The sequence below is a fragment of the Elephantulus edwardii genome, unplaced genomic scaffold, assembly GCF_000299155.1.
Source record: "Elephantulus edwardii isolate Elephantulus edwardi_28Jun2011 unplaced genomic scaffold, EleEdw1.0 scaffold00201, whole genome shotgun sequence".
In the NCBI taxonomy this organism is placed as follows: domain Eukaryota; kingdom Metazoa; phylum Chordata; class Mammalia; order Macroscelidea; family Macroscelididae; genus Elephantulus; species Elephantulus edwardii.
The window spans coordinates 1003097-1016447 of NW_006399951.1; the positions used below are offsets into that span (position 1 = coordinate 1003097).

Genomic DNA, 13351 nt, shown 5'->3' on the forward strand with positions numbered 1-13351 from the left:
TCATCAGGTTGTGCCACAAATCTGGAGACAGTTATGTAGCCAATTGACTAGGAGAGATTTCTATTTATTCCCATTCCCCCAAAAAGATGCTCCAACAGAATATGGAAATTATCAAACAATATCATTAATATCACATGCAAGCAAAATCTTGATGAAGATTATCCAAAGCCAGCTAGAATAATACATTCACAGAGAACTGTAAAAAATACAAGAAATACAAGCCAGACATAAAACCAGGATAGTGGCATTAGGGATAACATTGCTGATTGTAAATGAGTCTTGGCTAAAAGCATAGAAGCACAGAAGGATGTCTATTTGTATTTTATCAACTATGCAACTGCATGGATCACAACAAACTGAGGCTAACACTGAGAAGAATGGGAATCCTAGAACACTTGTTTGTTGTTGTTGTTATGTGTCGTCGAGTCGCTTGCGACTCATAGCGACCCTATGTACAACAGCCTTAAACTCTGCTCTGTCCTGTGCCAATCGCACTGTCTCTGACACTCCCATCCCAATTATCCCAGTCACTGAATCAATCCACCTCATAGAGGGCCTTCCTCTCCTGTGCTGTCCCTCCACCCTCTCAAGCATGATGTCCCTCTCTAAGGACTGGTCTCTCCTCACAACATGTCCAAAGTATGTTAGACGGAGCCTCAGAATCCTTGCCTCCAAAGCCACCCGGTTTAACCCTTTCCAGGATGAATCTGTTTGTTTTCCTAGCAGTCCATGGTATTCTCAATACTCTTCTCCAGCACCACAGCTCAAAGGCATCAATTCTCTTATCCTCCTTGGTCACTGTCCAACTCTCTGATGCATAACAAGTGATTGCGAAGACCATGGACTGTATCAGACGCACCTTAGTCTCCAGAGAGACACCATTGTCTGATAATCTAGAACACTTGGTAGTGCTCATTCAAAACCTCTACCTATATCAAGAAGCTGTTGTTGAATAGAACAAAGGAACCAACACTGCACGGTTCAAAATCAAGAAAGGAGTGCATCAGGGATTTTACTTTCTCCACATTCTTTCAATCTATATGCTGAACAGATAATTTGAGAGGTTGGGCTTTCTGAAAAAGAATGTAGCACCAGGATTAAAGGAAGACTCATCAACAATCAAAATATTAATGCTAGCATTAGAGAAGCTTATCAACATGTGGGAGGGATAAAAGAACAGAACTGAAGAAACGGAATACAGAATCAGTGAAACAGAAGACAAAACACTTAACCCTATTAGGCCAGGTGGAAAAGTAGAAAGAAAAGTAAGTAAAATGAAGAAAGTGAAAAGGGTATGTGGAATATTGTTAAGAGAAATAACATACACATGGCTGAAATTTCAAAACAGGAAGAAGGGGGGTGGAGCCTCAAGAAAACTGTGGAAGATTTAAAAGAATAAAACCTTTTCCAGGGATCATTAAGGGGGGGGGAAGAAATATTCAAAAACCTGAGTGCACCCTGAATCGGATAGATTTCAAAAGAAAAGCACTGAGATATGGGATAGGCAAATTCCCCATAATCAAAGAAAAGGACAGAATACTGACAGCAGTGCAAGAAAAAGAAAGTTATCTACAAATTGAGCCAATAAGACTAAGCTCCAATTTCTCAGAAATGATGCAAGCACATACATATGTACAAATACATGTATGAAAAAAATATCACGATGGGCTAATGGATAAAAGTTGCACTGCCAACTCAAGGGAGGATGGTTGAGAAAGATGGGCAAGTTCCTCCTGTGTGTTTATCATCTCCTAGATCCTACTGAAGGGACAACTATTAGTTAGTTTTGACTTAATGGCATGCAATAACAAGAAGGGCAACATTTGTATGAGTGTTGCTTTGGGATAATCTACATTCAAGGACTTTTTCAAAGCACTAAAGGGAATAGATACCAATTTAAAGATCAGGGAATGTAAATTTTGGTCGTGTTTCAATTGCCTTACATGTATCTGAACATCGGGCAGTGAGGAAGAAAGATCCAAGAAGAATTGATGTCTTTGGAATGTGCTGTTGATGAAGAATAGTCAATATACCATGAACTGCCAAAAAATAAACAACCTCTATCTTGGAGAAAGTTGAAAAAAAAACTCATGCAAGCAAAAAGACCAGGAGATGGCATATACACAACTCTGAAAGAAAACAACTGTCAACTGAGAATCCTTTACCCAGTAAAACTGTCCATCAAATATGAAAGAGAAATTAGGACATTTTCCGAAAAGCAGAAACTTTGGGAAATCATGAATAAAAGATCAATTTTACATGAAATACTAAAGGAAGCCCTCCACACAGAGGAAGCACAGATAAAGTGGATAAAGTATCCACTAACAACACAAAAAAAGAAAATAACAAAATTGCAGCAATAAAACCTGGCCTATTAATAATCTCAGTCAATGTGAATATTTTAAATGCTCCCCTAAAGAAAAAAAGAGCAGCAGAATGGATAAAAAAAAAAATCATTAGTATGCTGTATAAAAATACCTTAGACATGAGGATTGTTTGTTGTTGTTGTTGTTGTTGTTGTTATGTGCCGTAGAGTCGCCTGCAACTCATAGCGACCCTATGTACAACAGCCCTAACTCCGCTCTGTCTTGTGCCAATCGCACTGTCTCTGACACTCCCATCCCAATTATCCCAGTCACTGAATCAATCCACCTCATAGAGGGCCTTCCTCTCCTGCGCCGTCCCTCCACCCTCCCAAGCATGATGTCCCTCTCCAAGGACCGGTCTCTCCTCACAACATGTCCAAAGTATGTTAGACGGAGCCTCAGAATCCTTGCCTCCAAGGAGCCACTCGGTTTAACCCTTCCCAGGACAAATCTGTTTGTTTTCCTAGCAGTCCATGGTGGATAAATAATATAAAAATCAAAAGGTGGAAAAAAATCAATCAAGTAAATGACAACAACAACAAAAAGAAGGAGAGCACATATTAATCTCTGATACAATAGACTTTAGGGTCAAAACAGCATACGAGACAAGGATGAACTCTATATAATGTTTAAATGGTGAAAAGAACAAGAGGATAAAACCTTAATTCATATATACACACATGATGGAACAGCAAAATACACAACAATATCCAAATATTAATAGGCTTGAAGAAAGAAATAGTAAACACCATAATAGAAACAAGAAGCTTCAATGTTCCACTCTTGTTGAAATATAGGATAACTACAAAGAAACTCAACAAAGCTGCAAAAGAACTACATCATAAAATTAACACAAACTCACCTTGTAGACACACATATACAGAGGGCTCCACCAGGAAGAAAAGCTCAACATACATTCTTCTCCAGCAAGCATGGGGGATGTGAGTTTCTAAGAATTTTCCCGTTCCTCTAGATTTTCAAATTTGTGGGATTATAGCTTATCGTTGTTGTTGTTAGGTGTCATGACGCATAGTGACCCTGTGTCCTTCCTGTGCCACCCTCATAATTTCTGACATCCTGAATCCTACTGGTGCAGTCACTGTGTCAATCTATCTGGTTGAGAGTTTTCATCTCACTAACCCTCCACCTTTCCAAACATGATGTCCCTCTCCAAAGAGAGTAGCCTCTCCTAGCAAAATACAGCACTTTTTAGTGTCCTTCTTTAACTCTTATGCTGGTTTTCAGTCTATTTTATCAGAGATGAGTATTGCCACTCTTGCTTTCTTTTGGTTCCCATTTGCTTTGTACATTTTACTCCACCTTTTGATTTTCAATCTATCTTTCTTCTTATTTCTTAGACGTGTCTCTGTGGGCAACATATTGAGGATTTTTTGGTTTGTTTTATGTTTGTTTTTTATCCATTGCAGGCACTATACTGATGGGTTTGGGTTGGTTTGTTTTGTTTTATCCATTCTGCTATTCTTCTCATATTTTGACATGTTTAAGTCATTCACATTCAGTATGATTATCAATGTTGTTGTTATGCACTGTTGACTTGGAACCTAACCACAGTATATTTACAGAGACAGTAAATCACACCAGAGGAAACTGCACTGCTGGTGGATATGAACCACATACCATTGTGCCAGAAGTGCAATTTTGCAGAGTTCTTTTTTGTTTTGTTGCTGGTTACTTTTGCCCATCCACTTTCCTTTGCTATCTCTGTGTGCACAACTTCATTTGGTATTTCTTGTAGAGCTGGTCTTGTTTTCACAAATTCCTTAATTTTCTGCTTTTCTTAGAGAATGACACAATTTCTCCTTCATAACTGATGAACAGTTTTGCTGTATACAGGATTCCCGGTTGGCATTTATTTTCTTTCAGCCTTTTGTATGTGCCACTCCACTATCTTCTTGTTCACATGGTTTCTGCTGGACAGCTACAGCTTAATTTGGTTATTACTCCTATGTAGATGACTTTTTCTTGAGCTGCTTTTTGATCTTCTATTTTGGAGAATTTTATTGTGATAAATATATTTTGCTATTTTTTTGGAGGATCTATTCTGTTCGGACATTGTATTGAACTTAACATGGACAATCAGGAGAACAAATGGGTTTGTCTTGGACAAGATAGAACCAAGTTTCTCCTTGGAGGCAAGGTTTTTGAAGCTCCAGCTCACATGCTTTGGGCACATGGCCAGGAGGGACCAGTCCTTGGAGAAGGACATCATGCTTGGAACAGGAGAGGAGAGAAAGACCCCAGATGAGATGGATAAGCACAGTAACTGGGGCAATGGAATTAGGTGCATCGCACTTAGTTTAGGGCAGGGTTCAGAGCTACTGTACATAGGGTCACTATAAGTTGCAGGTGACTGGGTGGCGCATAACAACAACAGCATTCTGTTTGGAGTTCACTAGGCTTCTTGATTGCATATGTTCTCATTTTCCAATGCAGCTGCAAAGTTTTCTCCTAGCCCCTCTTCTGTTTGGTATTTATTCAGTGTTTTCCCCCCTCCTCTCCAGTTCTTTAATTTCAATATATGTATTTTATTTTGCTTGATTTTACTCTGTATGATTATTACATTTTCTTCTCATCTTCTCCCAGCTTGTTGTTCTAGGAGATTCTAAGAGTCTTGTCTTCTATTTCACTGATTCTGTGTTCCATTTCTTCCATTCTACCCTTTTGTCCCTCCTACATATTGATAATGTCAGTAATGTTGGTATTATTATTCTGGATTGTATTTTCATGTTTTTTTCTATTGTTTCTAGTATACTGTTGGTTGTATCTGCTTTGTTTTATCATGATTTTTCTTTTTAAAAATTGCTTCTGCTTCTTTGCTTGTGGCTTCAACTCTTTCTCCCATCATTTGTAATTGTGAGCACTCATTCTTTGAATTCCACATTGGAGTTTTTATTCAGGCTTCCTGTTTCTAGAATATTTACTGTCTCTGTGATGTGGTTTCCTTTTTTAAGTGAGAGCTTGTTTTGTTTTCTTTGTGTAGTTTAATATTGTCTGCCAATTCTGGGACACTGTGTAGCCACTTTCTTAGTATGTATGTTGCAGCTTCTGATATGTTCATGTAGCTACCTGTATTTGGGAGACTTTTGGTAACTTGTTGTCTTTGTATGTTTTTAAGACTATCATGGAAAGTTGTTGTTGCTATGTGCCATCGAGTTGCTTGCGACTCACAGCAACCCTATGTACAAAAGCCCTAAACCCTGCTCTATCCTGTGCCAATCACACTGCCTCTGACACACCCATCCTGACTACCCCAGTCACTGATTCAATCCACCTCATAGACGGTCTTCCCCACCTGTGCTGTCCCTCAACCCTCCCAAGCATGATGTCCCTCTCCAAGGACCGGTCTCTCCTCACAACATGTCCAAAGTATGTTAGACGGAGCCTCAGAATCCTTGCCTCCAAGGAGCAGCCTGGTTTAACCCTCTCCAGGATGAATGTTCATTTTCTTGGCAGTCCAGGTACATTCAATACTCTTCTCCAGCACCACAGCTCAAAGGCATCAATTCTCCTTCTATCCTCCTTAGTCATTGTCCAACTCTCTGATGAATAACAAGTGATTGCAAAGACCACAGTCTGTATCAGACACACCTTAGTCTCCAGAGTGACACCATTGCTCTTCAGTACCCTGGAGAGGCCCCTAACAGCAGACTTCCCCATCACAATAAGTTTTTTTGATCATGAAGAGTAGTTTAAATATTCTGGGCAGGTCATACAGCCAGGATGACGGCATGGAACCAGGGAGCTTGTACCTGGAAGATAGTGTGATTGAACCTACTAAAGTCAGTCAGTCAGTATCTGGAAAGTTCCCAAGACCCATGAACATGAGGTGTGGTTTGTGCATTCTCTTTCTATGGGAATTTCCTTATGCAAGTCTCTACCCTCTGTGCATGCACTTATCTTTCCAGGAAGTGTGGGTAATGACGATGTGTTTGTCTTGCTCTGGTCATCTTTCTCCGTCTGGCTCAAAATTGCACCAGCTGTTTCTCCGCATCACAGTGTATTTGAAAAGTTTTCTCTCATTCCACATCTGGGCAAGTTCCCATAGCATCTCAACTGCCCAAATAAAGGTTCTCTCAGGCGTTCATTTTCATGTGGATGGGAAGAAAATAGTCCTCCATCTTCCAAGGTGTTCCTGTACAGTTGTGGTTTATTTTTGTGGGTTTTTTTCCTCTCCTTGTTGAAGGCAGGGCTCTGCTTGGTGGGCTGGTCAGCGTGGTGGGTAAGCACAGCCTTTCAGCCATGCTTTTATCCCTTGTTCTGGCCATTTTTGTTTCCCCTAGTTCTCCAGGTGTTCAGACTGCCCATGACCGGGATTTTGTTAGAATAATTCTGTGTCCCTACTAGAAAGAGGCAACTTTGTCAGTCTAGCTAAATAGAAATTTCACTGGAAGTGTTTTGAGCATAGCTTTCTTTTCTTTTCTTCTCTCTCTCTCTCTCTCTCTCTTTCTTTCCTTCCTTCCTTTCTTTCTTTTTTAATACCATTTCCTTTAACATTTGCCTTACCTGCACTATTTTAACTGGTCAAATAAGCAGAAAAAAAGGTTTGATTCTCATGCTGACATATTGAAGACAAAAGGCAGCCTGTTTCTTTCCTCTTTGATAATAAACAGTGACCTCAAAGGCTTTAGCAATCTAGGAGAGATGCTGGGGATTTGTATAAGATAAACAGAGGCAATGATTTTTATAATGTTTTATTTAGAAAAACAAGCCAGGCATAAATGCCTTTTCTTTGTTGGGGTTTTTCCTCCCATTAGTTTCACTTATTTATTTTCAGTTCTTTAATTTTATCTCTTTATTTGCCTTTGGTAAAAATTTTACAAATCCTAACTGTACCTTTTCTTTAGCGCATTCTTCAAATGATAATTTCTTCCACTGTCACCATTAAATCTTAATCCATTCCAGTTACTTGCATGGGTCAATGAGTCTATATGTACTGCTGCTATTTTAAAAATGTTTCCCCTTGGTAAGGAAAGGGGGGAAAAAGATGTTGAGAGCCAGATGGGCCTCTTCACAGTTCATTTAGCAAACCTAATACATTGGGCTCCACCCTCCTCTCACTCACTATTGCTGTTAAACTTCCATATAATTTGGTAATCATTTTCATTATCAGAGAGTGACCCTAAAGCAGCCTATCCTGGATCGTCCAGTCCTCGCAGCTGCTCTTTTTCTGCCTTTTCCTACAGTAGACCCTAAGAACCTCAGAGTTTATTAGCTGCAGACTGACCTTTGGGCTGCAGAGGTCAAGAAGGGGTCAGCTCAGAGGGCTTGCCCAGTTCTTTAAAAGCTATAACAAGCTGTCCATCAGACAGAGTGGACTGTATAAACAAAGCCAAATCTTCAGAAATTCTGTACCACTTCTGTTAACACTTACCCTGCATTCACATCACTTCTCCTGATGTACTTTGGATCATTCAACTCTGGGGAAGTGAATAGACAGCTCTAATAAGCCTATTTGGAGAGGGTTGTTTATGGGATTACGAAGCTTGGTGAAGGAAACCCACAGCACTCAGCTGTGCCTCTACCATTGTAGAATTGTGTGACACTGTGACAAACTCAGTTATTGCAACTCACACAGAACTGACACCTTCCTCCACGAGCTAAATTACAGAGAACATATGCTTTCACTTTAAGAGACTTCAGTGGATCCCAAACAATGGCTTAGCTTCTGGCCTAAGAAAGGTACAAATATTTTATAGCCTTGCTGCAAATTCTACTTAAAAATTCTCCCCAACGTCATTACCACAAATAAACCTGCTGAAGAGGTGAAGGCCTACATTACAGTAGACTTACACTGAAGTTATTGGCATCTTCAGAGGCTCAGTGGGTCTAAATTTCTTGAAGTTGTACTATTCATAATACATTCTCCAATGTGCAATATAAAATAATTAGAGTCATCTGTATTTAACTTTGAGAAGAAAAAATTCCCATTATCTAATCTAACTGATCCCCTGATAGCTTAGATGAAAGTAAAATACTGTAACCTATTGCTTGGCCTTTGGCGAGTGCTAATTATTTTCTGTCAAAGCACATTTTTCCTCGTGTAATTCCAGAGTACACACTAGGCCGATCTCTCCAGTGCAGACGGCTCAGTAAGCATGGCAGTGGATGTTTTATAACTTTCACCACCAAATGCTTGATGGCTACTCAAGGCAATGCCTGATTCCAGACAGCCAGATGAAGCTTTGATGAGGAAAAGAAAGGTGTATGGTAACAGTCTGTTTATACAGATCATATGGATGAGTCTTAGATAGGGTCACCAGGACGGGAAACATCAAATGTGGGAGGAGAAAGGGTAGGCCAAGGATTATGGCTAGTTAATACTCAAAGGACAATTTTCTTTCTGGGCTCTCAAGACATGACCCTCTTGAAATTTTCTTTCAGGTGTTTAGTTTTAAAGAGGTCTGCAGAGTGTCACTTGCTAAGCTCTTTCTTTTCTCTTTCTCTACCACAAAGTACTTGAGAATTTTTGTTTCACAGGCTAGACTACATCAACTTCAATGCTGGCTCCAGTGCTTGATTAAACGGTTAGCAGTCAGGGCCAGCAATGCTGAAACCAGACGCCTTTAAAACAGGCCATTTTGGTGTTGTCTGATGATTTGGTGTATTAGGAAATTATTATTAACAAACTAACAGCACTCACCATACAAAAGACAACATTGTCAACATTTGGTCTCTCTCTGTGCTATGCTGCCACTGGAGAGATGGGGATGGAGGAGAGATTTACAGGGGATTCTTTCCTTCTCCTTTTCCTATTCAATACGAACAACCAGAATGAGAGGGATATAAAAGGTCACAGAGAAAGAGTGAGAGCACGCTCTTAGATGTCCGCACACTGCTATTACATTACTTTATAAAGTACAGGACTTTAATGAATAGACAAACTTCAATTTTACAGCAAAGACAAGTTAAAAATTATTGGAAGTTAAACTGTAAATAACAGAATTACTAGAGTTGAAACTCCCTCCCATCTACTTTGACCACAGGACAAATGAGGGGCAGGTGATAACAATTAAAAATTGTATAATTATAATTGGAATCTGAGTGTGAACTTAAAGAGATGAAACAATTGAAAAAGCAGATAATATGGTTGAAATGCGGCTGAAACTAAATCAAAATTAGTTCATACGATTATTAACCCCTTTCTTGGGAAATGCTCATCTCATCTCGAGCTGTGTTCCGATGAAGTTCTCTTTATGACAGTTTTCATTGGTGAAGCTATCAATTCTAGATTATGCTGCATGAACTCATTTGGAGAGTATTATCACTCTCAAAGAAATCCTTGATTCCCAGACACGGAATTTTTAAAGCATAAAATAAGAGTCAGAGACAAAACCCAGCATGATCTTCCTGATTCCTCTCCTCTTGCCTAGAAACATATGATAATACAAACTATTTTACAAACTACAGCTGTAAAGGCTAAGCCTACCTTTCTGGGGAACTATTATAGCCTTCCATGGAACAACTGTGTTTCAAAGAAGAGCAGGAAATTATGATATTTACCATGCAAGCATCATTTCTGGGGAAACTGACAATTTGTAGAAGCTTTAAGACCACTCACTAAGAGATTACATTGAAGCAAAAGTAATCTCTACGTGGTCAATTCTAAAATGAGAGTTGATAAATCGCTCATTTCAACCTATGTACTCCTCATCAAGTGACGCAAGAGCACTATGTCAACTTCTCACCCTCTATTGTTAACTAAGTAACAGTGCTTGTCTTCAAGACTGTAGATGAAGAGTTCTTCAGCAAACCAATGTGCTGCACGTTAGAATCAGGGACAAATCAGATACACAGAGAAATGACATCATGGAGAAGAACAATTAATGAAGACACCATGTGCAAGAAAACGAACTTTGGCTGAAGGCATCTTAAATGTGTTCACTTCTTACAGGCCTCCCCAACGGAGAGGGATGAGACCAGCTGAAACGAAAGATTTAACCAAATGTAGCTCTTGTTTTTAAGGAACAATAAATTTCTTTCGGTAACAGAACTGACCTGGCTTGCCACTCCGCTCTCAGGTTCTGCCGTGCGGTGAGGGAGGCCAGGATGGCAGTCAGCATTTCATTTCTTTGTTTCACCGGGAGTTCCTCTCTTCTGACTTCACGAAGCACAGCATTTGTCTACAAGAAATGATCCAAAAAAGAAGGGGAAAATTAATAATAAATTTTAAAAAAGCCCATAAGCAAATAAGGACAGTAAATCAATGCCTTTTTAATTTCAGTTCCACTGCTAACAAATCAATACAGTAAATGATGGTCAAAAATGGCCAGCATATATTTTGTATTTAATCAATGTACATGGCACATAAAGTAAATTCTAAAGCTCTATTGCCTTAAGTAAAACATCAAGATACTGTGTATTCTCACTGTAATTTTCTTTGTGGATGATGACTTTTTCCCCCCTTGTGAATTGTCTACTACGAAAAGCATAAATGTGTGTGGTTTGTTCTGCCTTTTTTACAACAGGGCAGCTTTAGGCTTTCTCTCTCCCTCTCTCCCTCTCCTTTCTGCCACCCAACTAAGCCTTTCTGCTCTGTTCCTCCAACTTAAATAACCAAATTCTGTCTCAAGTCAATGCAGTGATTCTTTCTTGGGGGAGGGGAAATAATTTCTTTTCCTTACTGATGAAAATAAGTTCTTGTGAAGAAAGAAAGAACATTTAAGTTGAAAATGAAGTGTTATATATCAATGAACGTTTCCCAGCTTTGACAAGCCCCTACGTGCAATTACACTAATATTCCAAGTGAGTTGCAGGGAATCTTACACCTAGGAGATAAATTTTAAAAATAAAGAGGTCTCGCAGGCAAGTTCAAAAAAACTCAAGCCTCCTCTACCAAGAATTGGGGAATGTCAGATGTTGCTTTTAAAAGCAGTTCAGGCTCAAGCATATAACATCCTATTTATTCTAATTAATGAAAAAAAACCCAGATCTCAAATAGCAGTTTCCATTTTAATCTTCAACACATTCTTGTAAGCTCTTTTTGTATACATATTTTTAAGCACTTAAATGTATGTTACACTATAAAAAAATTTAAAAAGATCCACTTGCTACTTGAAATTTGAGCCAACTTTTCCCTAAGTTTAATCAGAGAATTTGGCTGCGTAGCATGCTTCCCTGTCTTCATATTTTTCTACTTCACATGTTTCTACTTCAAGGAAGAGAAACTTTAAGCATTCATAAATGTTTTTAATTAAAATTTAGTGAGGCTCCTTTAGGGAGTTTATTTTTATATCCTTGGCTGTTGCTATGAGAAATCAGATTGCCGCTTTCTGCATTCTAGTTACTTAATATGATCCTTAATCTAACTCATGTCAATATATTTGTTTACTTAAAAAAGCATCCTCATAAATTGGCTCTTATGTAACTTGAAATACCGCTTTCTTATTCCTTACTTCATTTTCTAGTGTAGAAACGACATTTCCTATCCTCTTGACAATACTGAGAAGGGGGGCAGTGATGTAGCCTATCATCATAAACTGAACTTTCACCTCATAACGGCGTGGGGATCTCTTTGTGCAGAGTTTGTTCTGTGGTATGTAGAGAAAACGCTGGGTGGCTAAAACGGTTTGCACTTGACTGCGGACTGAGAGGCTGGTTTTTGAACCCACTGAGAGACTCCATGGAAGAAAGGACTAGCAATAAGCTTTGGCAAAGGGCATAGCCAAAGAAACCCTTTGAATCTCCATTCAGCTCTTTAATGACTGGAATCCACTCCACAGCAATGGGGTTGGTGAGGGATTTATTGTGGGTGTTACCAGATGAATTTTCAATTAAGATGCCCAGTCCACTCTTATAAAGGAGACTAATCTGAATCTCTTTTCAAAGGCTTTAGATTCTTCAAAGGAATGATGATGATGTTGTTGTTATGTGCCGTTGAGTCACTTGCGACTGATAGCAACCCTATGTACAAGAGCCCTAAACCCTGCTCCATCCTGTGCCAACCTCGTCATCTCTGACACACTTACTCCCACCACCCCAGTCACAGAATTGACCCAGCTCATCAAGGGTCTTCCTCTCCCGATAAAGAAGAAAAAAAAATATTTGGGAGCCATTACTCCATTATCTTAGTTTCTACCAACCATGGCTGTCAGAGTATTCTTCTCTTTCCTGAACTTTCAGACTCTAGGTCATTCTTTTTTTCCTTTGATCTTCCGAATTATCTGCTATCTTTTTCAATAAAGACTCACTTCGTGTAAACTCACCAGAATCCACTTCTGTTGTTCAAGTCAAGAACCCTTACTAACACAAGGAGATAAGACAAATGAATTTATCTATTGCGGAGGTTCTAAGATGACTGGAGCAACACCAACTAAGCAAAGGATGCTGATCTCTGACTCCCAGGTCCAGTTTAAGTGTTAAACTTAGGTGCACCTAATCCAAAACATGGTCTTTTCAAGTGCTTCTGATGCATCTGAAGGTTGGAAATTAATAAAGATAACAGAAGGAGAATCACTATCCTCTTGAGTTGTGGTGTTAGAGAAGAGCATGGAATAGCTCATCTACTGCCAAGAGAACAAGCAAGGCTATGCTGCAGGAAACACAACCAGGGTCCTCCTGGACGCAAGGACAGTAAAACCTGGTCTCACATCCTTCAAACATGCCGTCAGAAGGGGTCAGTCCTTGAGAAAAGGAAACGTGCTGAGCAAGGTGGGTCAGAGAAAGGGAAGAAGATGTCAGCAAGAGGACCCACAGAGTGACCATAACAACAGGCTCAAGCACACAAGAGATGGTGTGGCGTGGGGCAGGGCGAGCTACACATCTGATGTACACAGCGTCACTATGAGTGGTAGTCAGCTTGATAGCCTTTCATAACAACAACAACAACATCAGCCACAACAACAATATCTAAAAGCTGTCTAATTTCAGGAAGGCCCTGGCCTCAATGTGTATTCTAGCAACAATCCTATTCCTGGGCTGTGAAACTCTACTTTATATACATAAAGGTGGAAAGCATCTCAAAAAGC

General features: G+C 39.5%; 1 protein-coding gene across 1 annotated transcript in view; it reads right to left on the minus strand.

Moving 5' to 3' along the window:
* The window catches only part of FTO (fat mass and obesity associated), a 313815-nt gene that overhangs the window by 202832 nt on the left and 97632 nt on the right, over positions 1-13351 (minus strand). Inside the window, exon 8 of the mRNA XM_006897134.1 lies at positions 10383-10507. Coding sequence (XP_006897196.1) covers positions 10383-10507 — 125 coding nt within the window. The remainder of the gene's footprint in view (positions 1-10382; positions 10508-13351) is intronic.